This window comes from Lepisosteus platostomus, chromosome 22 (assembly GCF_059453375.1).
Source record: "Lepisosteus platostomus isolate fLepPlt1 chromosome 22, fLepPlt1.hap1, whole genome shotgun sequence".
Taxonomy (NCBI): Eukaryota; Metazoa; Chordata; class Actinopteri; order Semionotiformes; family Lepisosteidae; genus Lepisosteus; species Lepisosteus platostomus.
In genome coordinates, this window is record NC_142632.1 from 12,147,268 (window position 1) to 12,174,864 (window position 27,597).

Consider the following 27,597-nt stretch of genomic DNA (forward strand, 5'->3'; position numbering starts at 1 on the left):
ACCATGCTCAGCTGTGTGTCTCTCCACCCACCTACTCATTTGTGGTATAAATGAGCCAACAGGTACACTTGAGTACTCACTTTCTCACTTCTGTGATATGCATTGCCCTAAGCAGGCAGGAATACAGTACCTGGAGTTTTCCCTATTCCAGCATGGTAATACCTGTACTGAACGGTAGGTGGTACAGTTTTTTTCTCAAGCTACTGTCAAGAAGCATGTTCCATCTATGGGTTAAAACGTTTGTGCACAGCTACTAACCTGACAAACTAGAAAGTCCTTGACCACATGTTTAATGAGCTGAACCTAAATACTAGATAATTTGTACTGGTACTCTTATGTCATATGTAATAGATATTATAGATATAGGGTTAATAAAACCTTATAGTACCCAAATGATGATCGACATACAATTTATTTTGGAAGTGGGGCAGTTGTAGGGCTACAGATAGATATTCTAAAGTAATATGTGTGTTTTATCAGGGATAATGTAAGCGTCAGTGGTATTTTGATCATACCTTGACTTTTTCTGAGGACTTTTGTTTTTTATAGAACTACGATCTATTAGATATAACTAATATCCCCCAAAAAAGGGCTCAAGCAAAGTTTCATAAGAAAAGATCCATGTACATCTCATGCCCTTTTAATCTAATCAAACATAGCAATAAAATCATTTTTGCTCAGAGCATTATGGTCATTCTTACCCTAGCTCAGTCCAAATCTAATCGAATTTCCTGCTCCAAAAAACACTTCTAAGATGGAAAATACTAGTTAACAGTAAACCCCAGAAACGTGCTAAAATGGAGTTTTGAGCGGAGAACAACATGGGAGGAATTCAGGTAATCAATCTACACGTTGGTTCATCGGAATCTGCCTTGCAAACAGTCATCATGGCAGAATTGCCTTTCAGTAGTGACCTTTTCCAGGTTTGTGTAGGCTGAGGGCGGGGTATGTGACTACTGGCATAAATTTAGAGCGACAAACGTAGTTATAATCTAGGGATTCAAACTTGCAAAGATATACGTGCAGCGTATAATAATCCTTACACTTAAGTAGCGCTTTTCTGGACACTCCACTCAAAGCTCTTTACAGGTAATGGGGATCCCCTCCACCACCACCAGTGCACCCCCCATCTGGGTGATTCGACGGCAGCCAGAGTGCGCCAGTCCGGTCCCCACACAACACCAGCTCTCAGTGGGGAGGACGCAAAGCACTTATCTGTGCCTTTGGGATAAGACAACATCCGATGACTGTTTGAAGAGGCTTTATTTCAGAGTATACTCAGATATTAGGTGAGCAAGCCGTGTCAGGTTATATATACCCTGTGAGATGATAAATAACTGATCCCACCGCATGTTGTAAGCATTATAAAACAGTAAATGGTTAAAGGTGAAAGGAAAATATACAGCGACAGCAGAAATCCTAAATGTTGTATGTTTTATTTTATATCTTCGTGAAATATTTTACGATTTGTTAGCCGTGTAAATATTATTGCTATAACCCCGATAAAGCCAATCTCCGCCTCCCAGCCGGGTTGTGTCCGCGCATGCTCCTGGCGGCGGAGCCGGGCGAGAGATCAGAAAGGCAAAAGGTCAGGAGGAGGAGAGACCACGTGGGGCTCCGCGAGTCCTGCTCTGTCCTTCCTGGGTGAAGTTGTTGCCGCTGGATCCTATGATTTTACATGCTCTCCAGCGGGGCTGCGGACGGACAGACGTATAAAATCGCACAGCGCTAAAGGGGCCTCTGAACACACCGGCACAGCGAATCTCGACTGCCTTTGAGCGACACAGACGCACCATGGTTAGCAAGACAGACGACATCCCGGCAGCGGTGCCAAATAAAACCGGCGAGCTGACAGACGGGGAGACCCACAGAGGAGATGTGGCCAGGAAAGACTCTCGGGGTTGCGGTATGTGTTGATGTTCTGCGAAATAAATGCAACAATACCCAGGATGTGATTTCTCATTCATGTTCACTGCGGATCGAATTCGTAACGCAGAACGCATGAATTCTGAAGGACCTTTTGAAACAGCCCACCGGGTCAAATTGCAGTAATACCACACACATAGGTAACTAAACGTTGTCCTTCTGCGTTCAGCGGAGGGGGGTTTTAGGATTCGAGTTCTCAGCGACGTTTTTTATGGTACAGCCGTCTTTACCAGTTTTCCAAAGTTACGGTTTGATAACTGTCTGTGTGAGGCTCATTTATTATTGGGGTCTGTCCCTCAAAGCTGAAGCTCAGCTTTCTCTTGTTGTCCAGAGTCCCCTATCCTGTCGGTCACTGTTTGACGGTGTAAAAGATAAATTGCGTTTCACGGGACTGTGAATACGAGGTTTTTGTGCTGTGGGAGCTTGGTTACTTACTGAGCTTACAGCTACTTGAGTTGATTCGAGAGGGTAGCTTATGAATAATAACATTCAGTTTTGGGGGGTTAAAAACCTTGATAAGAAAGCTGCGTGAAAAGATCGCTATTTTCAGCCACACGTTGGGACTCTGTAAGAATTATACCACTCTATGGACGGAAGACCCCCCTCTCATAACAGTTCTGATCTCATAATGCAGCTGCACACATGTGCTGGAAGCGGCATGCATGAATGAACTGAAGGTCACCTTCAGCGGAACCGAACAATCATCGGAAAAAATAGGGGTGTGTGTGTATAAGAGTAATCAACTAATTGAGTAAAAAATGCACGCTGGTCATCAATTGACTGTCTGTTAATGGTAAAAGAGGTTATACGACCACGGTAGCGCTTTTTTGACTAGCGGAGGCGTCCGTATCCTTGTCGATGCTGAAATTGTTGTTCCTGTCTCCCCCTCTGAAGCTGGAGATGTAAGGTTGTCTGCTCCGCGACCGGGAAGTGGAAACTGTCCCTCAGTTAAAGTCATGGTGCCTCTGTGTGCTCAGAGAAGGTTATACTGAGCGAGTGTAGGGATACTGGCAGCTGGTAAGTGGCGTTTTAGCGAAATAACGATTGTGGTATTAAAGACCCCTTTAGCTGATGCATCGACAGACCCCAGTTCCTTCATGATCTAAGATTTCTGCATCCCGTTGCATTTTGATTTTGGTTAAAAAAAAACGGCTTTTCAGTGCACTGAAAAGTTACACAACTCAGGGACACAAGACATTGCCAGTACTGCCCTATTGCTGTCTCGGACCTTGAGTTTTAACAAAGGGCTGTTAGCATTGTGGATTAGCTCTCGGTTTTTTGGTGCAGACCGGATTGTTTCTCTGTTCATGCGGTACGGATTCCAGCCGGGAATTGGCAGTTCTAGAGGTGTCACGACTAACCTTGTTTATAACTTCTGATAGTTGTGCTCTGTACGAGTGAGGTGCCACTGTCTGCATTTCTGATTGCTTTTAAAAGTGTTTTCTAAAGTTGAGGAGCGTCAAAATAAAATGCAATTATCCAAATAATAACATCTACACTGTAAGTGGTGCAGTTGCGTACCTTACTCTTTAGATAGTGCTGCTCTTAACGAGAAATAAGGCAGTTTTTGCTCACAAACATGATTTCTCGTTCCATTTTTACGTTTAATACTCATTCGACGTTTCTTGTCCTGTGTGCAGCTGTCCAAGATATTTGATGCTAATGGAAGAATAGTTTCCCCATATTTTTATGACAATTTTTACAGTATTTTTTTATTGTTCATTTAAGACAAGGCAGCCATTTTGAGGGCCTCAATAATTATTTCCTTTTCCTTATTTCCTTATTGTCATTTCTTTCTTATTGTGACATTTTCAATTTTTCTTCTTTAGTCTTCTTAAATTAGCTTCTATCCAGTTAAAACTAGGGATAAGGTAGGTTTGAGCAATATTACATTTTCCTTAACTCACAAAGAGTTGGAATCATGATATGGTTGTGATATATAAATTGCAAAATTAGAATATATATTGTTTTTCTATATACTTAAAAACTTCTTTGATTGCTGCATTTTTTCCTATCATTTGGAGACACTAATTCTTGCTTGAGTCAATACCTTAGAAAAATTCAGGCTCCTTACATGCTGTGTGCAATTGTATTAAAAAATAAATATTTCCCAGACATCTTTCCTTCCCCTAAATGTTTAAAAATGCCGTGCCTTGGGTTTTGTCAGCTGGTTACCATAGTTTTACAAACGCAAATAATTCATGATCAGTATGGTTCAATACCACCATATTCAGTATGTTGTATGTCAGTAACATCTCAATATTTTAAGTGTTTATTTTTAAGTGTTTCACCCACACACCTAGGATGTGGTCATCATGAAGCTGTTTTGTGTATAAGTTTGGAATGTCTTTCTGTCCTAAGTGGGAGTTGATGGTAGTTGCATTATGCAGATTCATTTCTGATGGTTTCTAAAAACATGCATCAAATTACAAAGTGTTACCCCTCTTGGTTAACTCCCCTGATATTTTAAAAGGTGCACTAACCATGCAGTAAACCAGACCCTGACTGCCTTTTACTGGTCTGTTAAAGAAAGATATCTGCTGTTTCTAGTCTAAACCCCAGACAGCAGATTAGAAGGCAGGATTGTATCGATGATAGCAGTGGTCTGTTTAAGGGGCTGTGACCCTCTTAATCCCATTTCTCAATCTAATCTCTGGGGCATGGGTACTGAACTCTGGTTGTAAAGATTCTTAGCCATATGGGTTAGTCTGTTTTTTTGCAATGCAAAAGTTCAGGTGTTGCTGCCCAGGGACTCTGAAGTGAATATAATGCTAATCTACATTGGACAGTGAAATTTCCTATTTGTCAATAAGGGATAATTTCAATTTGTTTCTTATAGGGATGTACTTTAACCAGCTACTCAACACTTTTTGCTGGGGGAGGACATTACTGTATTTAGCACGTAGAAGTCCATTGTGTTATTACTGTGTATACAAAGCCATCATCGTTTTAATAGATGATGATTTTCATTCAACCTGTATGGCTGTATCTAAGTAGTATGCCTGCAGTAAATATGTGGATTATCAATCATGCTGGACCTAATTGCTATTCTTATAGCTTCATGTATTTTCATTATGAATAGTAAACGCTTACCCGCATTTCTGACCACAGAATGTCGCGTGTTAAAGAGCTGTTTTTTTGAGTGTTGTGAAACAGTGGACCTTGCTTTGAAATCAGCAGGCCTTCCCTGGCAGCCATGTGGATGTGCTAATGTCTCCTGAATGTTCTTTAGTGTGAATTCAGTATCATTGTTCTGCTACCATAGCGATAGCCTGCAAGTGTCTGTCCTGGCACAGACCAGGCCTCTGGACTTCACCCAGCTAGGGGCAGACCTGGGAAAGATTCAACTGTGTGTTTCAGGGAAATGCAAGACGCAGCAACACATACTGCCTTGTCAGGGCTGGGGTCCTGAACTGGCCACTCGTTCTCCCTGGGTTTCAACTTTTCTTTTATTTTACACAAACATCAAACAAGCTGATGCCTTAAACCTCATTATAAGCAGCTCATCCTGTTAATTAGGTAACTTTAATCACCATTTAGGGGCTCTCCAGCTATTCCCAGAGGACATATCCAGCGGTGGTCTAGCTACAGTCGACTGTAGAGGGGTGCATCGGTAAGATAAGGTTTATCTTGTTGTGCTCTGTGTCTGGTCAGTTGATTAAAACCTTCACTTGAATATGTTCTCCTGGCTTTACCACACCACCTTACATGAAGCATCAAGCTGCAACGTCAAATCACAATGCTGTAATTGGCAGATGCCTTTCTCCGTTGAGAGAGAATGATTTACCAGAGACAACCGAGACAGTCACTGCCTATTAACCAGCCGTTTCACTGTTTACTCCGAATAATGATTCAGCCTTCGAGCTGCAGGATGCAGTTCTCTTTTACTGGTAAAAGGAGGGGAGAGAGAGGAAAATGCTAAAAAAAAAACATTCTTGTATTCAGTGGCCGAAAGTAACACCAGCATCGAACTCTTCAACTATTGTGAAGCCCTGCATTTCATTGTCCACAGTCTTTGCTAGTGCCAACCCATAAAACGACGGCGGTAAGGCAGGTTTAAAAGGCAACTAATGTGACTGGAGTAGCTGGGTCCTGGACCTTTCCTTTTCCCCGAGTTCTAGTTCTCATGGGTTTTATTCCAGCTTGATCCTCAGCATCCTAATAACCCCCCACAGCATTCTGGGATAGGAACCATGGTTAGTGAGTGCCCAGATAGGGGGCCCTCTTAAAAAAATAAATAAAACAGCATGCCTGTGAGGGCCTCTGTGCCTGTCTTGGCAGCAGAAGGAGGGGAGCAGGAATCCGTTTGCCCGTCTATTTATACAACTGGACTCCCCTGGCAGCTGCTCAGCTTGGCTGGACTTTAGGCAGTTATTGACGTTCCCTTTGTAGATTTTTTTATTTTTTTTTAGTTTTTCCTTCACAAGAGGCGAAGAACGAGACGTTCTCTCCGCCGCTCTGCGGGCGTCCGTTTTTGTGGTTGTCGCTGCGCGTCAAGCGGAGGAAGAGAGGGGGGGAGAGGAGTTGCGCTCGGTCCTCTCCTCGGGGAGAAGGCCGTGTAGGGGTGACCGAGGCTCCGAAGGCAAGGGGCAGAGCCTGTTTCTGCACTTGGACTACTTTCTCCCCTTCTTCTTTTTTCCTGTCAATCGGGTTGGGAGCCCCCGTCATTCCTTTTTCAAACGCAAATCTGTTATAAGAAAAGCTTAACAGATTTGAGAGAGAAAAAAAACTGGCATTGGATTTCTCCTCTTCGGGGAGCTTGATCGCTTTTGTTTTGCCTTGGAGAGTAAAACTGCCTCTGCAGTTGAATTTCCTTTTAAAGGGAGGTTCCAGCAGTTACTCTGAAATCCTCCCCTCTCCTGTTTCTGTTCTTGAAAAGAGTAATTAAAGGCTTCTCCACAGCGTGCCCGTACAGTCTTGTGTTGATTCACTTGATTTGCCAGTTTTCCAGTTCTGGGGAGTCCAGGCACGGACTCAGCCTGCAAGTTTTATTGGATACAGTGGATATAATGGTGAAGACCGTCTGACCTTCTGCTCTTTTATAGCAGACTTTTAAAACTTACCAAGTTTTCTAACAGACTGGGCAGACCTGGTGTGACAGAGCAGAGAATGACTGGATGATGTTTAAAACGGGCCACCTCGTGTGTGCGTGTGTGGTGTCCCTTCGTGAAATCCTTTCACTGTGCCTTTCCTTTTGCAGAGGAAGTACAAGGTTAGCAAACTCTAAAATGAGAAGACCCAAATCATTGACAAGGATTGCGAGTCCTTTCCAGCGAGGAGCTGCTTGAGTTTGGAAGTTAATGTATTGACGTTGTGTTCTCTGTTTTTTTAATTCTACATTCACAGTGGTAATCGGCTGTATCTAAATGAAATGGTTTGATGTTGTCGGGATTGTTTGCCTTCAGACGTGCTTGAAGTGCTGTTTGATTGCATACCGCTATTGATCTGTTACGCTTATTAAAGTGTTTCTGAATATGCAAGCTGTATCGAAGTGGTCAGAAGGGGAATGTGTGAGTTGGACTACATGGGTTCCAACCCGGAGAAGCTGCAGTTCTCACAAAGGAGCCTCCTTTGTAAGAACAGCTGCCTTGTTTGTTTCTTTGAGATCTCACAAACCCTGACACCCTGGTGCCCTTGACAGTAAGCAAGGACAGGCAGCAGTTGTCTGAGAGTAAACAGTCTCTCCATGCAGACGTGCCCTGTGTAACCCTGAAATCCGACTCAGCTCAGATATGCAATACCGGATTGGGCCTGGGAGTAGGCTTTGATGTGGATCTTTTGACTGAGTTTTCTGAGTTTTTTTTAATTGCTTTCTCGATTAATCCATTCAAGGTTTCAGGACTTTTATTTAGACTTGCATGTGTTTTTGTGGAATTTTAGTCATCCAACAGTAGACCAAGTATCTCAATGGTTACATAGTCATCATCATTCCTTTCCATTCAGCCATTGCAGATGGGATTTCTAACCCTATGAGTACTGAGGAAAAACTGGAAGAAGGGTTTGTGTATTGCAGGGGGTGGGTTAACCTTGTCAGGTGGTTCTGACTCTGCCTCTTTATGGAATCATGGGAAATGTAGTCATTTCCACATTGGACTGCTGCCGTTCTCTATCGGACTGCTTATGGCGAAGGCACACTTCTGCCCGGTGCGACGAGCAGTCCCCTTTGCTGCCTGAAGTCCGTAAAGCCAGCCCGTCCATTCCTGAGGCTTTCCCAAGTGCCTTGGAGAGGAGCTCACAGGACTTGCATGACCTGATCTACCCTGAGATTGTTCCGAGCCGTTCTCCGGTGAGCGTGCCTGTCCATGCAGAGCCTTTGGAGTCTATCCAGGTCTTGAGTCCTGATACCGGTGAAGACGGCGCACTTCTGAACCCCGTCCCTGTCCAGCAGAAACCCGCAGTCTCTGCAGCACGCTCCAGTGTGCTTCAGGAGAACTCGCCACTGGTGGATAGCAGGAACCGCGTATGTGCAGAGGTGCAGGGCCAAGATGTGGGGCTTCCTCCCAGCCAAGAGCCCCATGAGCTGCGCAGAGCTCCTGTGCCAGGCAGGCGAAGGAGACCACGGCTGGGCGGGTGTGGTGGGCAGGGCACGTCTGTGCAGGGAGCTCGCGGATCGCCAGTCTCCCCAAGCGCCAGGCTTCCAGCTCCCTGCCCCGCTTCACTGGATGTGATAGCCCGGACTCGGTGCGAGCCTCCTCTTTCTCTCCGGATGGGAGCTCCCGTTGGCGAAAAGAGGACTTTGTGCAAAGGGCTGGGAGAAGGGGAGGGGCTGGCTGGGAGCCCTGCGGACAGACCGGTCTCGCCAGGCTTCTGCTGTGCAGGTGGGGAGAATGGCCCTGGCGTGGGCACGGGGCCAGCATCCCTCTGGTTTGCCATAGTTGCAGTATAACCAGCTTGGTCCGAGTCGTTGCAGTGAATAGACAACTATAACCGTTTTCTTGCAGGAACGTAAAGATACATTGAAATTAAGGATTTGTGACATTGAGCACTGAAATTCTTTCTGTAACCCTGGGTTCCTGCTGAATAAGGACTTTTGTTACGTCTTTGCTTGGCAGATACCCTTATCCACATTTAAAGCCAGTGTTTGGTTTTCTTTTGTCATTTGACCAATTCAATCCGAGTGATTTCCCTTCTGATAAATCCTGCTCTTAGAGCTGGAAAACGAGGCTGAGAAAAAGGTAAGAATGTTTTAAGTGACTTGAAAATAAGTAAAATGATATTGAAGGCGTGTTAAATCCCCCCTCCCATGTTTTGTTCGAAGGTGAAGTATTTACTGCCTCTTTAAATTAAGTTCTGTTTTATTAAGTATCTGCCAAAGCAAGGTCATGGCAAAAGAACCTAGTGGAGTGGCTCATGTTGGAGTGTTTCCTCCCCACGTGGTTCTGTGTGAGTTTATTCCTGGGCACTGTGCATACCTAGAGCTTCCAGGGCCAGGCTGGGCTATGATTATAGGGCTGGCTGGTCCCCGGCTCCAGCCAGACACCCTGCAGCTCGCCTCTGTCTCAGGCCGTCTTTCTCTCAGCAGGGCACGCGGTGGACACCTCCGTGATGAATGGGGATGGGGCTCATGAGCAGACAGAAGAGTGTAAGCAGAATGGAGGCGGAGACCTGGATCAAGCAGAGGACGCCAACGAACAGGAAGTGATTGTCATCCAGGACACGGGCTTCACAGTGAAGGTTCAGGCCCCTGGCACAGAGCCCTTTGACCTGCAGGTATCGACCCTTCACCCACACCCATTACACAGCTGGCCCCCTGCAGTGTCTCAGCTTCTCATGGTGCCAGTAACAGTGCCAGTGGGAGCCCAAGTCCACTTGTGCAGGTTAATGCTGTAGCATGTTGTAATTCTCCTTAAATCATTAGCAGATGGAGACATCAGGATGACGGTTAAATTTAACTTGGTTACGGCTCAAGTGGACCCATTGAACTCTTGTGCATAAATGCGAAGATGATTTAAAGACCTCCGCAAAACCTGCTGGACTGTTGGTTTAGGGGTGCACCTTACTTTAGAACAATTAAGGGGAGCAGGAAGTAAGAGGGTGAAATTGATTGTGTTTAGTTTGTTAAAGCAGAAGATCCATAGTTGTTCTAAAGAAGTAGTTTTCTTATTTTCGCAAAGTCTTTGAGCTCAGGTGACCAGTAGTATCAATAGGAGTCTTGTCCCTGAACGGGTGTTGACTTAGGCTTCTGTCTCACTTTTTCTCCTCCTCCCCCCTCAGGTGTCGCCCCAGGAGATGGTACAGGAGATCCACCAGGTGCTGATGGACCGCGAGGACACCTGCCACCGGACCTGCTTCTCCTTGCAGCTGGACGGCAATGTGCTGGACAACTTCGCCGAGCTCAAGTCCATCGAGGGCCTGCAGGAGGGCTCTGTGCTCAAGGTGGTGGAAGGTAAGCAGAAGCCTAATTCTCCGACGTTGCTCTTGTCAGGTGGGCAGCTGATGGCGTTTAACATTGCCACGTTGTCTTCTCTCTCTCTCTCTCTCTCCCTCAGAGCCCTACACCGTCCGGGAGGCTCGCATTCACGTGCGTCACATCCGGGACCTCCTGAAGAGCCTGGACCCCTCGGACGCGTACAACGGAGTGGACTGTAACTCGCTCTCCTTCCTGAGCGCTTTCACCGAGGGCGACCTGGGAGGTGAGGCCTGGAGTTCAGCACCGGGACCTGTAGGATCTGCTTTCTGCCCCTGTCTCTGGGGTTCACCAACCCCATGAGCGGTGCAGGCCCTGCGTTCAGATGGTACATGCGTTAAGCGGAAAATCCTTTGGAAAGGGTCCGAGTCTGGATGAGTTGGGCCGTGTCCCAGTTCCTCTTGCACTAAGCCCCTCCTCCAAGTCCGCCCTTTTGTGACGTAGCGCAAGGGTGGCCTTACAGTGCGCGAGGAGTTTGAGGGGCACCATTCCGAAAAGGGTAACGGGACACCCCTCGCGCGACACCGATCGCCTGTGTGTTCTCTTGCCCAGAGAGCGGGAAGCGGAAGAAGAAGGGCAGTGAGCTGGAGCAGATCGACTGCACCCCACCGGAACACATCCTCCCCGGCAGCAAGGACCGCCCGCTGTCCCCCCTGCAGCCACAGAGCAAGGACTGGAAGGTGAGCACCAGGCCCAGGGCACCGTGGAGCACTGCAGCCTCCGAGTGGGGGAAGAGCCTTATTCTGGAGTCCCCTTCTCACCTTTGAACCTTGCCCTCTTTCTGACCTTGTTTTCTAATCGCTAGCTGTCGCCTGGAAAGATCACAGATGTTAATGTGGGGTCTTGCACTCGGTAGAGCTCGATACTGACCTTTGCTTGTGTGATGCTCTTGCTGTCCGTGTGTGAGTTAAAGCAGTAATAGCGGACCTCTTCAGCGATGCGCGGCACAACACCGCACTCTTGGCTTGCTGACCTAGTAGGCGCTGAAGGCGTGCTAGGCTTGTGTGATGAAGCCCTCTCGTCCTCTCCGTCCCCGGGCAGCCCTTGCAGTGCCTGAAGGTCCTGACGATGAGCGGCTGGAACCCGCCTCCCGGGAACAGGAAGATGCACGGGGATCTCATGTACTTGTACGTGGTGACGGTGGAGGAGAGACACATCAGCATCACCGCCTCCACCCGCGGATTCTACCTCAACCAGTGAGTGAGCGCCCACACTTGTTCCCCAGGGAAGGAGCACAACCCAGCAGAATGCAGGAACACAGAACAGAAGATGGCCACCATTTAGATTGAATTGTATGCATAGTGGCTTAATATATATATATAATTCTTTGAATTCATTATCAGCTGAGATTCTATTGAATGCTAATAAAAGATCAATAGGTGAGGCTAAGTAACAGTAGTTAACTTATTTGTATTTGTTGGCAAAACCATCTTGAAGTCAAGAGCAATGATTCTGTTGGATTGAAAGAGATGGTTTCACAAGCCTGCTGGGTAACTGCTGGCCCCCTCTCCAGATGTTTTGTTCCCTTGTTCTGAATCACGGACAATGATGGCAGTATGGCACAGCACATACCTGGAAATGGTGTCTATAGTGTGGTGTGAATTGGAGGTTTCACATGTTAGTGTGTACATTTTAGTTTCATTGCATTTCTAACCCAGAAATCTAAAAATAACATTGTTGCACCCCCTGGAGCCCTTATTTATATGTCTTAATTTAAAATATTACCTAGTATATTACCTAGCTCATCTATCTCTGGTAATTGCTTTGTGTGGAAATGATCTTGAGAAGGCATTGGCTGCTTGTGGCTGTAATGTGGGCGTGCTTTCCCTCCGTCGCAGATCCACTACTTACACCTTCAACCCCAAGCCAGCCAACCCCAGTTTCTTGAGCCACTCCCTGGTGGAGCTGCTGAGCCAGATCAGCCCAGCATTCAAGAAGAACTTCACAGCCCTGCAGAAGAAAAGGCAAGTGCAGTATCGGAAGATCGTGTGCCTTATCTGTGTACACTATGTTGGGATAGTTTATCAAGCAGTGGTTGCCTCCCAGCTATGGATCAGTGTGATTTTAACATTCATTAATCAGTTAACTATGTTCAGTGGTCACTACAAGGAAAATGGCTAATTTTATGTGTTGATGCTTTGTCCTCTAATACTAATTGACTAATTCTGCTGGTATGTTACTCTGGAGAGTAACCTGGGAGTTTGCTGTCTGTGATCACAGGGTTCAGAGACACCCGTTTGAGAGGATAGCCACCCCCTTCCAGGTGTACAGCTGGACATCCCCACAGGTGGACCATGCTATGGACTGCGTGCGAGCCGAAGACGCTTACACTTCCCGGCTGGGCTACGAGGAACACATACCTGGCCAGGTATGTCCGTGTAACGAGAAACAAGCTCGCGAGCTTTGATAGCGGGTGAGACCCACACCCCAGGACGGGATGGGTGGCGTGGGTGTTAGGAAGTGAAATAAGAGACAGAAAATTGGTTTGCAGGCATAGTTAAGCTGCTTAAGGATTTGGCTCTTCTCATCTTCGGTGAACAAAGTCCCTGCATAGCGTTGGCTTGAGTGACCGGTGTGGTTTTATTTAGACACGGGACTGGAATGAAGAGCTCCAGACGACCAGAGAGCTGCCACGCAAGAACCTGCCCGAGAGGCTGCTGAGGGAGAGAGCCATCTTCAAGGTGAGCTTTACTACGTCTCTTTAAAACGGGGGAAGCTTTCAAACTTGTTTTGAAACCCTGTCCAGAAATAAACTTCAAAATTGAGGCTTAAATTGAAGGGCTTTTTTATCTTTGGAATGCAGGAGAGCTGCAAAACAAAACCGAGAGCTGCAGAAGTCTGCACCGAGTTGTTAACTTTGCATGGAGTGTTATTCTAAATTAAGCGGAGCGCTACGGGTTTATATCGTTCCAATGCCAGCCTTGTGTGCGGGGGTATTTAAAAGGACTGGCACGCGATTCTTGCCAGAGTCCCCGCAGCTTTCTGGCTAGTGTGGACATCACCGTTGTGTCCCCCGGGGCAGGTGCACAGCGACTTCGCGGCGGCCGCCACGCGGGGGGCCATGGCGGTCATCGACGGCAACGTGATGGCCATCAACCCCGGCGAGGAGACGCGCATGCAGATGTTCATCTGGAACAACATCTTCTTCAGCCTGGGCTTCGACGTGCGCGACCACTACCGCGAGCTGGGCGGGGACAGCGCCGCCCACGCCGCCCCCACCAACGACCTGAACGGGGTGCGGGCCTACGGGGCGGTGGACGTGGAGGGGCTGTACACGCTGGGCACCGTGGTGGTGGACTACCGCGGCTACCGCGTCACTGCCCAGTCCATCATCCCCGGCATCCTGGAGCGCGAGCAGGAGCAGAGCGTCATCTACGGCTCCATCGACTTCGGCAAGACCGTGGTGTCCCACCCCAAGTACCTGGAGCTCCTGGAGAAGACCAGCCGGCCGCTGAAGATCCAGCGCCACGCGGTGCTCAACGAGAAGGCCGAGGCCGCGGAGCTGTGCTCCTCCGTGGAGTGCAAGGGCATCATCGGCAACGACGGGCGCCACTACATCCTGGACCTCCTGCGCACCTTCCCCCCCGACCTCAACTTCCTGCCCGTGGAGGGCGAGGAGCTGCCGCCGGAGTGCAGGCGGCTGGGCTTCCCGCGCCAGCACCGCCACCGCCTGGCGTGCCTGCGGCAGGAGCTCATCGAGGCCTTCGTGGAGCACAGGTGAGGGTGCCAGGGGCCTGGGCGTGGCGCGACCACCTCCTGGGGCCTGGCAAGGCTAGTAATGCGCAAACGTGCTTCACTGTATGTTAGTAAGAACAAATGCTGAGTTTATTATTTTGCATGCTGCTTCTACTTACTGATAATTCTTCACTTAGTTCTTGTTATGTGGTAGCCCAGGTTTTGTGTTTTGTAGACCTTCCCGTTGATTTTGAATGCAGATGGCAGTATTGAAGAAGTCTTTCTTGCAACGCTGAACTTGGGTGTGCAGAAATTCCTGCTGGGCTGGTTGGGGGGGTGGGGAGCGAGCTGTGTGTGGCCTCGCGCTGAGATGTTCCTTTGGTGCCTCAGGTACCTCCTCTTCATGAAGATGGCTGCTCTTCAGCTCATGCAGCAGAAAGCCAGCAGGGACTGTGGCGGCAGCGTGCCGCCGGCCCTGGTGGCGAACGGCGACCTGGAGTCCTCGCCTTCCCAGGACCCCCCGTCCCAGGACGGGGACGAGGCGGCCGTTCCTACGGCAACGGCGGCCAACGGGCCCTTGCCCCAGGCCCTCGGTCAGCCTGAGAACGGGGAGTGCGAGACCCCCCGGTCCTCGGAGGGTAAGGGCGCAGAGGAAAATATCCCGGGACTAGCCCAGGCAAAAGAGCTTGCTGAGGCCGTAGCAGCAGACGATGGAACAGGTATTGGGCTGTCCTCGTGACCGGAGGAGAGAGAGAGGGAGTGCTGGGGAGATGAGTCACTCCTGGTGGACATGTGCAACAACACTTCTATGTTCATCCACAATGGTAAAGAATAGGAGCTGAGACTGCTGGTCACAGGACCACTTAACATACTGTAGGAAGCATTTTACTTCACCCTTTGAACGTTATCTGCGTTCTGTCATTGCTGTTTTCTTCAGTGTTCGTTTTGCCCCTCAGTGTGACAGTCCTGCTTGAATATCACGTGCCCCTGAGCTGGTTCTTTTTGTTTTTTCAATTGGAAGGACAAAAATGCAAGTTCCCCCCCCCCCCCGGCTAAAGACTTCACTACCTTTCTTTTGAGTGTAGAGTGAGCCTTGGCACTTCGTCGGGGCAACGTCACCAAAAATATTTCTGCGCCTCTCCACAATGGAGTCTCATCTCTCTCTCTCTCCAGTCCGCCGTCTCCTCTCGTTAGTGTGGGTCCACGTTAATCAGCATGGATTGTGGCTCCTTGGTGATTCATGCCACAGTGACAATCATTTATCTCTCTCTTCTAATCTCCTCTGGTTTGAGTCTGGACACAGGCTTTGCTTTTTTTCCATTAATCCCCCGAGTGATTAACCATTAAAGCATGTTGGATTGTTAAATAAAGTCTTAATGACAATTAACATTTCTGTGGGATTTGGAGGGTTAAGTAAATTGCCTTTTTTGTGCCAGGGAAGGTGTTCTGTAGAACGATGCCTATATATACTTTCTTTAGATTGTGAAACTACTCAGGATGTATACATCCATGTGGATTCTTTCAGTTCCTCTGGGTTGATTCACGTTTCACTAAGGATGTGGGCCGGTGCGGTGGAGTGCCTTAATCCTTGATAAGAGTCATGTTTATTTCTTAATTCAGTTCAAAGGCTTTAATGCTTTAATGTTGCGATCCTATGAAAAGACAATCGGGTGGCAGAAGGGCTCTGTTTCACTGCTTACAAGAACATAGAAGTTGGTGGGATGATTGTGATTCCCTGTGCAGAACTATCAGAATTGTTCTTAATTCCAGGCATCTGTTGGCGTCATGATTTAATCAGTCTTTTCCTTGGTTCCTTAATCTCTGCTCCGGTTGCTCGTTGCCCCAGCTGATGCCAAGAGTCGGGATGTGGTCCTCAATGCCTGCAAAGCCGTGGGCTCTATCAGCAACACCTCCTTCGACATCCGCTTCAACCCCGACATCTTCTCTCCAGGTAGCTGTGGGGCTTTTCTCCTTTGGCATTCATCATTCCTGGAGTTCCTTTTGAGATGTTTCTGCTTGGTAAAGTAATGGGAACTTGGGCTCCGCTTGAACAGTTTTGGTATTTCTTGTGCTATAAAACGGGAGTGTTTCAAGATGTCTCTGGTTTTGCAACATTTCTCAGATTCGATCCTTTAGGTTCTCTTTAAGTCATTTTGATACAGCCAGCAGTTATATCCACCCTGCAACTCAACACTGGAAACCCACTGAAGCTCAGCAGGTGTGAGCCTGGTCAGTACCTGGCTGGGAGACCTCCTGGGAAAGCTAAGGTTGCTGCTGGAAGAGGTGTTAGTGGGGCCAGTAGGGGATGCTCACCCTGCGGTCTGTGTGGATCCTACTGCCCCGATATAGTGCTGGGGACACTATACTGTATAAAAAAGGCACCATCCTTCAGATGAGACATTAAACTGAGGTCCTAACTCTCTGTGGTCATTACAAATTCCAAGGTTTTTCTTGAAAAGAGTAGGAGTGTTACCCCGGCGTCCTGGCCAAATTTCCCATTGGCCTTTACCAATTCTAGCTTACCAAGCTTGGTTGATGGTGTTCCAGTCACCTGACTCTACAGAGTGGCTGGTTTTCCCATGAAGATGCACTGTTCAACCAGTTTGTCTCGGTCTGTGGCAGGAGTGCGGTTTCCTGAGGACAGCCTTGAGGACGTCCAGAAGCAGAAGCAGCTCCTGAAGGATGCTGCCGCCTTCCTTGTTTCCTGTCAGATCCCCTCGCTGGTGCGTTCCCTCCGAGTGGTTCCTTAAGAAGGCAGGACTATCCAGCCATCAGCCTTGTCCTCTCTTTAGCATCTTATTGGTCCAGAAACGTCTTCAATAAATCTGTATATTTTTGCTGAAGTGATTAGCTATCTGACTGAGTGCATTTAAACCATTTTAGGAATTATGGTTCGCTTAAAATGCAGAAGTTGCATTTTTCACTAGTGAGATCTTAAATGCTGAAGATGCCAGTAAATAGTGAGAGGTATGCTCTGTAAATGTTTTTACGATCAAGGAGATATGTTTTTTGTATTAAATGAAGTCTTCTATGATAATATAGCAGAATGAAAGTGGTTCAGAATTTAAGCGCAAACATTTCATTGAAAAAATACACGTGCGCCCTGTAATTAACAGCTTTGGTGTTGCTCTGCCAGTTTGACTCCCCTGCCATTCCTCTCCTCTATGTGCAGGTGAAGGATTTTCTGGACCACAGTGCCTTGCCAATGGATGGTGCCACGCTGACTGAAGCCCTCCATCAGCATGGCATCAATGTGCGCTACCTGGGCAACGTGCTTGATTTCATCGACAAGACCCCTGCTAGAGCACAGCTCGACCACATTTATGTGAGTGCCACTGTGCCTTCAAAACGAATTGCTCTGCTAAAGCAATTAGTTATGGCACTGTAATAGCTTATAGTACAATAATGCAGGAACGGTTCATAAGAATAATTTGCTTTGGGTCTGCACCACATGGTCTGCAGAAGTATTTATACCTATCTGCTACATCTAGATCTATCTGCCAAACTGGGAGCTGACTTCCTATTTCTAAAAGAGAACATGCAGGAATCCATAAAAGAAGTCCCAGATGTTTTTTTGCATTAGGATACTTGTTTTACGAAAACAGTAGGTCACAGCAAATGACCTGTTTTGCATAGTTTGTAATAGCTGACTTTATTTACATCAATTGTCATGTTAATCACAAAGAATTTTAACTCTGAAGCTGCATAGCTGCTTCACATGTAAGTGTAAAAAAAACATGAAGAGCTGAAAATCTTTAGCATTTTAAGAGTTCCCTAACCTGGAGTACTAGTAGACATTTCGCAGTGGAATCTCAACAGCAGTTCCCCATGCAAGAGTGGATGCAACTTTAATGGAAATCCTGATTTCCAGTGTTTAAGCACAGTTTCATTGGCTGATTTTTTTAAAAACTGTCAGGTGACTTGTAAACTGGAAGAATTAATAACTTGTGATTTTTTTTTCTTTTGTTTCTTAGAAAATTGGAATTGGCGAGTTGATTACCAGGTGTGCAAAACATGTCTTCAAGACGTATCTCCAGGTAAGGTCTTGAAATGTTTCATCTTTTGAGTATTCAACAACAATATTTGATTAACTTAAAACCCAGAATTCCCAGAATGGAATATTGACATGAAAAAAGTCTCTTTGCATCTTGCCAGGAACCAACAATTGTTTTGCATGTGTATACATTGGCAAGACCATGTGAATTTTCTGCTTTCTTTGTTCAGTTTAAATGTCAGGCCTCCGGGGTAAAAGGCTGGAGAAGTTTCAAGAATGATTAGGATGCTGTGTTTAGGGAGGGGATAGAAAAACAAACCTGATGGAGGAGAATCATTTGCACAATAGTGAGATGAAGTGGAGGAGATACAGGTCGACAGTTAAGTGACGGGAGCTGTTCTGCTTCCAGGGTGTGGAGCTGTCTGCCCTCTCTGCCGCCGTCAGCCACTTCCTCAACTGCTGCCTGAGCTCCTTCCCGGATGCCGTGGCCCATCTGCCCGCCGATGAGCTGGTGTCTAAGAGGAAGAACCGGCGCCGGCGCAACAGGGTGCCGGGAGGTGGCAGTGGAGACAACACCGCCTGGGCCAGCCTGACCCCCAGCGAGCTGTGGAAGAACATCGCCTCCGAGGCACAGAGCTACTACCACTTCACTCTGCAGTGGTGAGAGAGCCTAGCACGCAGACAGCGTCTGACTTCAGTGCACTATGCAATACTAAGGCCGTGCTCATCACCTTTTTGCAGTGTCTGGATGAAGCACACATGCACACTGATACTATTCCATGCGGCCTTAAGAGGCCATTCGTTTTCCAGCTATAAGCAGCTCATTCTGTTCTTGGTTTCTTACTCTGGCAGTGAGAATGTGGATCAGGCTGTGGACAAGTATGGGCTGCAGAAGATAACACTGTTGAGAGAAATCTCTGTCAAAACTGGCTTCCAGGTGAGTGCTGATACATTGGGGAAGCAATGCTTCTAGGATGACCAAGACTGCATTGACTCCAGATTGCAATATGATTCCGATTGCATTGACTACCTGGAAAAAAATCTGCAAACGAAACAGTAGAGAGGAAACTGTCTGCTTCCAGGGTGTGGAGCTGTCAGCCACTTCTTCAACTGCTTTTTTTAACCAACATCATTAATCGGGATTTTCATCTAATCAGAGTTTTAAGTCTTACTGTGTTGTGTTGCTATATTTTAAGATCACACCTTTGTCACTTCTTCACAGATCCTCATAAAAGAATACAACTTCGACAGCCGTCACAAGCCTGCCTTCACAGAGGAGGACATCCTCAATATCTTCCCTGTGGTCAAACATGTCAACCCAAAAGCCTCTGATGCCTTCCACTTCTTCCAGAGCGGCCAGGCCAAGGTCCAGCAAGGTAAAGTACCTTTCTGCAATCTGGCACGTTGATCTGATTGTGTTGAGAGAAAATCTAGGAAATTAAAATCACAATAGGCATACCCTGATAAGGAATACTGAGGAAAACCAATATAAACTTAAGACCGCACAATTTACCACTTTGTATACCGATCATATCTTGGTAACTAAGCAAGGCTGAGTCTGATCAGTACTGTGATGGGAGACCACTTAAGGAAAATCAGATTGCTCCTATGAGTGGTGTACGTGGACCAGTAGGCAGCACTCTTCATTCTTGACCTGAATGTCCAGTGTCACAGCATGGCAACAGGAAATGCTGTGCCATAGGAGATGATCAAACAGAGGTCCTGATTACTTGGTCATTAAACATTGCATGGCACTGTTCATAAGAATAGGGTGATTAGGCTTGAGTAGCCTGATTTGCCTAAAGTTCTCCCCCTAATTCCATTCCATTCTCTTTTCTCTGCCTGATCTGCTACGCAGTGAGGCTGCTGGGGAACAATGACCACCATGTGTCACCCAAGTGGTTGCTGCACATTAGTAGGGGCTGTACTGAGTCCACTCCTATATTTAAAGAATTTGGCATATATGAGGAATAGTTGCTAACATACACATTTCTCAATCTTGTTTTTTAGCTCCTAGAAATTGATTTATGTAAATTTAAAGCCATGATTGACTTACTTTCTTTTTAATCTTTTTGCTTGGCTTTGTTGCGTTGATCATTATGTTCCATGGTGCTGTTGTATCTTAGGTTATTGTTACCCTAGGTTTGTTAAATGTACTCATTGCATTGTTTTAGCTGCTGGTGTTTATGAAATAAAGACACTTAGATCAAAGCACCTGCAATCCACTGATAAGATTTCTTTAAAGAAACCTTTGGGATAAAATGCTATGCAACACCCAGTCCAGAAGACAGCAGTGTCTTGTACTGTTTTGGTTACAGGCTTCCTGAAGGAGGGCTGTGAGCTGATCAATGAAGCTCTGAACCTCTTCAACAATGTATACGGCGCCATGCATGTGGAGATCTGCGCCTGTCTGCGTCTGCTCGCTCGCCTCAACTACATCATGGGAGACTACCCCGAGGTACAGCCGTCTCACACAGCTGTTATATCTCAGCTCTGCTCATTTGCTGAACACATTAAAAGTTTCAAAGTCCTTTGCAGTAAAAAATACCAGGCATGAAAATTCCCATATCGTAAAACTAAGGGTCAGTCACTAGCAAAATGGGACATCAGTCATGTATGTACTCTATAAACTAAGAAACTGGTCTGATATAGTTACAGGGTTTTCCTTTGATGTACTCTTAAGTCCATTCTCTTCTCTCAAGTGAGGCAGCTGTGATTTCTTCTTATGCTGCAGCAGCAATATTTGTGCACCAGATGTTACAAGGGTTAACCACAGCATACTGGCATCTGTAGTTGCTTTGATTTGTCCTGAATTCTGCGATTTGCTTACTCTGGCAGAAGGGGGGAAAGAAAAAGTTCAGAATCAAACGGTAAAAAGAACGTAATCATCTTTCGGGACTGACCAAATGTTCTTGGTAATGTAAAACATGTGTTAGTGAGTTTTCCTGCATGCTGCAGTGGCTTTTGAGAACGATTCCCACAAAGAGGTCATCAGTCGTGTGCGTGTTTCCCTTGTGCCAGGCCCTCAGTAACCAGCAGAAGGCCGTGCTGATGAGCGAGAGAGTACTTGGTATCGAGCATCCGAACACTATACAGGAATACGTGAGTCTGCACTCTTCTTCTGTGGTGATCTATTCTCATTGCAGGTGTGCCGCCCAGTGAAAAAAGTGCCATTTGCTTTTCTTTGAATTGCGAGACACGGTGCGTTGTGTGTGTTGCGTGGCTTGTGTCACCCTCACAGCTGGGACAAGAAGTGAAGTAGTTTAAAAACAAGTTTAATTCTTTTTGGTACTCTTCAGGAACTTGGGGGGGGGGGGGGGGCTTTCTGTTTTTGTGCTCTTCAAGTGCCTTCTTAATAAATAACCCGTTAGATAAAATAATTCAAGCTATTTGAGGTCATGAGGTATAACATGGGCTTGTTATTAAAATATTTACGGGTGCAACATCTCCCTTCACTTGCCCTTTTCTGACTTGACAGATGCACCTGTCTCTCTACTGCTTTGCCAACGGTCAGCTGTCCACTGCCCTGAAGCTGCTCTACCGTGCCCGCTACCTCATGCTGCTGGTGTGTGGGGAGGATCACCCAGAGATGGCCCTATTAGATGTACGTATTCCCATGGACGGGCACATATGAGCTTTTCGTCCTCGTTAAGCGGACGAGAGAGTGCACCCCTTTTTTTGGTGGGAGAAGGGGGATGCCGTGACAGTGAGTGCAAAGAATAGTTTAAACTGAGTAGTCTTGATTGTTTGAGAAACATGCTTTTGTGGTTTTCTGATGTTGGAGCCGCTGGCTGTAACTTTTATTTTTGCCGCTTTCGTAAGTAGCCTTGGTGAAACACCTGTATAAACCCTTTAGAAGAAGATTTCATGACATTAGGCTTGTAGCTTTCTTACGTATTTTAGTGGCAGTATTCCAATTGGCTTTTTACAAAAACAGTTTAGACAGTGCTGTAATCTTGCTGCTCAGATCTCATTTCTGGAGAGATCAGAGACTCCTTTAATTCTAGATGATGATATCAGACCTCTGTATTTGTTCTTTTACCTTGCGTAACTGTGAGAAAGGAAAGATGTAAGCAAGTAATTCACAACAAACGGTAATCTGCGCTGGCCTGCTTGTGTACACCATCAAAGACCCTCTGCCTCTCTCCCCACTGCTTTTTACAGAGTAACATTGGTCTGGTGCTACATGGAGTGATGGAGTATGACCTGTCCTTGCGCTTCCTGGAGAATGCCTTAGCCATCAATTCCAAATATCACGGCACTCGCTCCTTAAAGGTGGCCCTCAGGTATAAATGGGACTATAAAACCATAGAAAAGGGCTCTCTCATTAAAATCCAGCTGCAGTGTTCGATATTGATAGCTTCTATATAGGGTGAAACAAGTTTCCTTTACAGCGTAATGGAGTGCTCTGTATTGTCTTTAATGCACTTCTGTGTGATGGTAAATAATGTAATTTAAAGCTATGTTTTAATGCTTAGCAGCTTTACCCTGGATGTTTGGTTTATAACTGATGTATAGCAATGCATAAATGTCATAAGTACATAATATGCATCTTATATACTAGATGTATGCTTGCAGGCCTGTTGTTCTAGAACTGGGCGAGCCAGCATGTGGCTCTTCTGATTCACTTTAATGCAGATTTTGTCAACCAGTTCTTTTAACTGTCCAACTCAGAATTGATAGGTACAGTACCCTGTTCCCTTCAAAATAATGATAGATTTAAAGAATCACAGCTACCGCAATGAAGCAAGTGGGAAAGGCTGTAAGTTGACTACCACTTCTATCCTTGAGGAGTGAAGAGATCTGGAACTTGCTTCCAGTTAAAACTTGTGCATGGTGACATCTACTGTTCAGCGCCTTCATCCCGTTGAAAAGAGTTATTTTGAGTTTCATGTACGTGATCAAATTTCAGCATCGCAGGTTTAAATCTTGTTGGAAAGGTAGAAAGCGCTGAGTGCAATTCCAAAAGAGACTCTCTTCGTCACTAAGCCTCTGCTCCCTGCCTGCCCCTGCAGCCATCACCTGGTCGCCAGGGTGTACGAGAGCAAAGCCGAGTTCCGCTCAGCGCTGCAGCACGAGAAGGAGGGGTACACCATTTACAAGAACCAGGTGAGCCGGCCCCTTCACCGCCAGCTCGGAAAGCATCCCCGAAGATATAACGCCACCCGGTGCCACTTTAAGAGGGATAAAAATGGATGTGATGGTCGAGCCTGCTCTGTTCACGTTTACAGCTCTCAGAATCTTCCTGAAAATTTTCATTGAAGTGTCGCTGGCTCCACGACTCCCCCAGATTTGGGCCCTAACCTTTTTTCATCCTGCTTAGTACTTGTTTTTGTTAATTGGGGATCAGGCTGGAAATTTGTTTTCGGACACAGTAGCAACAGCTGTGCCCTTAGAGCCTAAAGTGCAGGTCTTTATAAACCCAAGAGCTGTCATTTCAGCCCAATCCCCTGCTGTTGATCCAGTCCTGGGACTGCTGATATTCTGTGCAGGTTTCCCGAGAAGGACTTGCGGAGCACAGGGGGAATCCTGTGGGGGTTTTGGGTTGTAACCTCTGACCGGCGTGTTCCTGTGCGCAGGTGGGAGAGGCACATGAGAAGACGCGGGAGAGCTCGGAGTACTTGAAGTACCTCACGCAGCAAGCTGTGGCCCTGCAGAGAACCATGAACGAGATCTACAAGAACGGCTCCAACGCCAGCATCATGCCCCTCAAAGTAAGTCTCCAGCTCGCCTTCCTTTCCGAACAAGCCCCTTCTCTCGTTCTCGCGGCGTTTTGAAAAGAATAGGGTGACATTTTGTCAGTCCCTCAGCCACGTTCTGGATCAAAGGGCACATGGTGCCCTTTGAGGTGGGTTAAAAATGGATGTGGTGGATTGGAAATGGATTCTGAGCTCTCCCTCTCAGAATCTTCCTTTTAAAAACTTTTCATTCGGAAGTGTAGATGGCACAATAAGTTCCCCAGATTTGTGCCTAACTTTTTCCACAAATACGTAACGCAGCTAATCCCAGAATTCCCACAACTCCCAGGATTTGAACAGCCAATCCTTCCAATCCTGCTGGGGGAGGGGGAAGGAAGCTCAATGGAGCTGCAGCTCAGTACGTGGTGTCCTGTCCCAGCCTGAGGAACAGACAGTGAGCCTGTTTCTCAATAATACAGTATGTAATCTCCTGTCACAGTCTGAGGAACAGACAGTGAGCCTGTTTCTCAATAATAATAATACAGTGTGTGATCTCCTGTCACAGTCTGAGAAACAGACAATGAGCAGGTCTCTCAATAATAATACAGTGTGTGATCTCCTGTCACAGTCTGAGGAACAGACAATGAGCAGGTCTCTCAATAATAATACAGTGTGTGATCTCCTGTCCCAGCCGGAGGAACAGACAGTGAGCCAGTCTCTCAATGCTGTATGTGATGTCCGTAAATGAGTAATGAGTTTTTCTTGCTGCAAATGTTCTGTTAATTGTTTCTGCTTTGGCAACACTGTAATTCATTGGTCATGCCAATAAAGTTTCCACACAAATTCAATTCAGATTGAATTTGAATTAGTGCCAAACGTCCACACCCATCACAAAGACTTCCACAGGAGCAACTTGCATAATTACATCTGTGAGCAGAAATTTGACATTCTAGCGCTGAGCTTTATAGCTCTATTGGGGTGGAGGGGCGATTTTAAGAGCTAAACAAAAAAAAGCAATTTAAATGCAATACATAGAAAAATAGAATGCATGTTATTGAAAATCAAATGGGCTTTCTGATCCTTTTCTGTCCCATAGAGCTTGGCGGTGGTGTGTTGGCTTTGTCACTGAATTTAATGAGAGATATCTTTCCCTGCAGTTCACAGCTCCCAGCATGGCCAGTGTCCTGGAGCAGCTCAATATTATCAACGGTATCATCTTCATTCCTCTCAGGTGAGAGAAGCTTTGTGTTTCTTTTGCTTATGTCAAAATCCAGAGGACCCCGACTTCTGTCCTAGGGGTTCCTAGGAGGAGCGAAGATTTCTCTTCCATTTGGTTGAAATAAAATACTTCTAGAAGGGGGCTCGTGCTTTAAATGCCCATCATGTTCCGGTAATTGAAATACAAACGATAAAAGAGTTTTATATAGGATAAATGTAGAAAATGGAGAAAACTATTTCATTTCAGTCAGAGTGCTAGGATTGTGGAGGTTGGATATGCTGTGCTGATTTTTAATTCATAGGAAAAAAATGAATTTATAAATATGTAATATTTACACCCTATCAGAGGAAATAGGTGCTAAGATAGGTGAATTTGCCCGTAACCTTTTCATACTTGGGAGAGAACAAAAGAGACAAGAATTACTTGGGTGTTCCTTGGCAACGTTCTAAAACTGCTGCTGGTTACTCTTCCCCCTGCAGCCAAAAGGATCTGGAGAACCTGAAGGCAGAGGTGCAGAGAAGGCAGCAGCTGCAGGACTCGGGCAAGAGCGAGGAGCAGCAAGAGAGCAGCCAGCCAGAGCTGGAAAACAAACTGACTGCAGAAAAGATGCAGAGCGCCCCCTCTGCGCAGGAGGCCACAGCGCCACAGCAGCCGTCCGTCTGAATGTGTGGACTTCAGATATTTGAACGATCTATTTTAACATAAGGGGAGGGAGGGGGTGTGGGGAAAATGGGTATGAGGGAGGTCGGGAGAGAGAGAGCTGGAATGAATGAATATGAGATTGCATGGGAGCTGTATGAGTGTTGCGTTGCTTCTGACTGGGGGGTAGGAGGAGGCTGTGGGTGACGAGGACGTTGGGGAAATTACGCAGAGCCATAACGCTGACCCTTCTCACCTCGGCTCCCCCACCCCATACCCTAACCCCCCTGGGAGCCCCCGTTTTTCTTCCACCCCCATCACAGCCCCACAGAGGGAGGGAAAAAAGCTCATAAACCCACCTGAGAGAGAGACAGCAGCTCAGCCCGGAATTGTTCCTTGAAAAATGCAAGCTTTCAGTTGAGGTATACTGAAATCTCAGGTGATTTTTTTTTTTTTTGGCTGTTCGGTGCACTGTGGTGAAGAAAAAAAAAAGTGTGAGCTTTGGAATGTGTGATCTTTATGTTTCCGAAATGGGGCTGCAAAAAACACCCCTTACCTTGACAGGATCATGTGTTCTATATAGTTATATCTATGACTGTGCAAAGACTGACATGGTAGCAGTATATATGTATATAGATATAAATATATAGACAATTGCTTTTAGAAGGGTAAAATGTCTGCCCTGTCTAAGATTTATTTGTAACACGTTATATGTGTCCTGAAAATGGATTCTCTTAAAAGCCATTTTAAAATTTGGTAATTTATCTGTGAGTTTCCATAGTCTGTTTTTATATAAATATATACATGGGTAAATGTATGTATCTATATGTCTCTGGGTTTCGGCAGGTACTTTAATCACGTGGGTGGAAGTGTAAAGATTTTGAAACGTCCAAATCAATCCGACAAAGTTTGTTCTCTGCTCGTTTGCTGGGAGAGAGAAGGGGTTGGGTGTGTGTTTTTTGGGGTTGTTGAAGCTTCTTAAAGTCAAATGATAGGGTGAACTTTTCCAGACATTTTTATACACAAAGTAATATCTGGATGAGCTTCACTTGGGTGTTATTGTAAGTTTTTGTTTTGGTGACGTTGTCCTGATCATCGCCTTGTCTTCAGTTCTGCTGTACTTTGGGCCCAATTAAGGAATTCTGGGTAAGGGACTCCCTACCGTGGCAGACGTGAGTCTTGTCTCTGAATTCATTGTCTCGTGAGAATTATATGTCAAGAGTGTTACATGCTGACAATTTGGGAAGTTTTTCCACTTTAAATAATTCTGCTTGCAAGCTAATCTCTTTTTTTTCAGGTTTTGACATCTGTTAATTCCCATGGGGTCTCCACAGCTGTTCATTCTGTAAAACACTTTTGCTGTTCCAGCTCATGCCAATAGCATAGATGTGCACAGCAAGCCTTCCAAACTAGATTCCGCAAGGCACCTGTAACAATGAGCGTCTTACCAAAAAATATGTAGGAGACTGAATTGTGGTTCATTTCTGATGGTGACACCGTGTGTTTGGTGTCGGACGTCTTGGATGAATTTGGATTTCTGTTTTGAAAAAGCTATCAGCTGCCTGAAATACGGTACAGTAAAATTTGTCTACATATGTAGCAATGCTGAATAAAAGCCCATTTTCAGATAAAAGGGTGAGACTGAGGCCTGAGGTATTCTGGTGTGAAAGTGACAAGAATGTTACCTCTACTGCTGGGTGGTGATATCTGAATGAGAACCAAAGCCAAGATTTATTCACTACAACTACACAGTACTCCAGAGAAAAACTGCTCTCTTGTGTAAATTTGAAATCTGGTTTGCCTGGGTGAGGATGCAGAATACTGTATCTGGGTTCAGGGATGTTTTGAGAAGTTATTTGCACATACCATCATCCTATGTTTTTTTGTGTTGGTTTCTGAATGATTGCTCTTATTTTTATACTCAAAAGACTGACGCAAGAGTTAGTGTACCTACATGGTTTTTTTTTTTGTATTTCAAAACGAATTTACTGGCGAATAATTCCTCTTACAGTACCACTCATGACCACAGCGTTGTGCTGTAGAGAAGGCGTTTGGTTGG

The 27,597-nt window shown here is 46.2% G+C and overlaps 1 protein-coding gene across 7 annotated transcripts; it reads left to right on the forward strand.

Annotated features, from left to right (window-relative positions):
- The first annotated feature begins 1,574 nt into the window (after nt 1-1,574).
- Nucleotides 1,575-27,171, forward strand: LOC148643493 (clustered mitochondria protein homolog). Of its 7 annotated transcripts, none has more exons than XM_088616586.1 (26): nt 1,575-1,906; nt 9,446-9,636; nt 10,141-10,312; nt 10,416-10,559; nt 10,886-11,013; nt 11,375-11,529; nt 12,172-12,297; nt 12,554-12,701; nt 12,922-13,014; nt 13,356-14,050; nt 14,399-14,727; nt 15,855-15,959; nt 16,631-16,731; nt 17,181-17,333; nt 17,983-18,045; nt 18,412-18,662; nt 18,855-18,939; nt 19,225-19,378; nt 20,321-20,460; nt 21,024-21,104; nt 21,481-21,606; nt 22,167-22,288; nt 23,018-23,111; nt 23,582-23,716; nt 24,838-24,911; nt 25,379-27,171. In XM_088616586.1, the coding sequence occupies exons 1-26, from the start codon at nt 1,795-1,797 to the stop codon at nt 25,560-25,562; spliced, it is 4,161 nt and encodes a 1,386-aa protein (XP_088472712.1). In that variant the 5' UTR covers nt 1,575-1,794; the 3' UTR covers nt 25,563-27,171. The 7 variants fall into 7 exon arrangements, with proteins under 7 accessions (XP_088472712.1, XP_088472713.1, XP_088472715.1 ...); XM_088616587.1 differs by having other exon boundaries at nt 9,449-9,636; XM_088616589.1 differs by lacking the exon at nt 1,575-1,906 and adding an exon at nt 2,804-2,943 and having other exon boundaries at nt 9,449-9,636.
- Nucleotides 27,172-27,597: the final 426 nt, after the last annotated feature.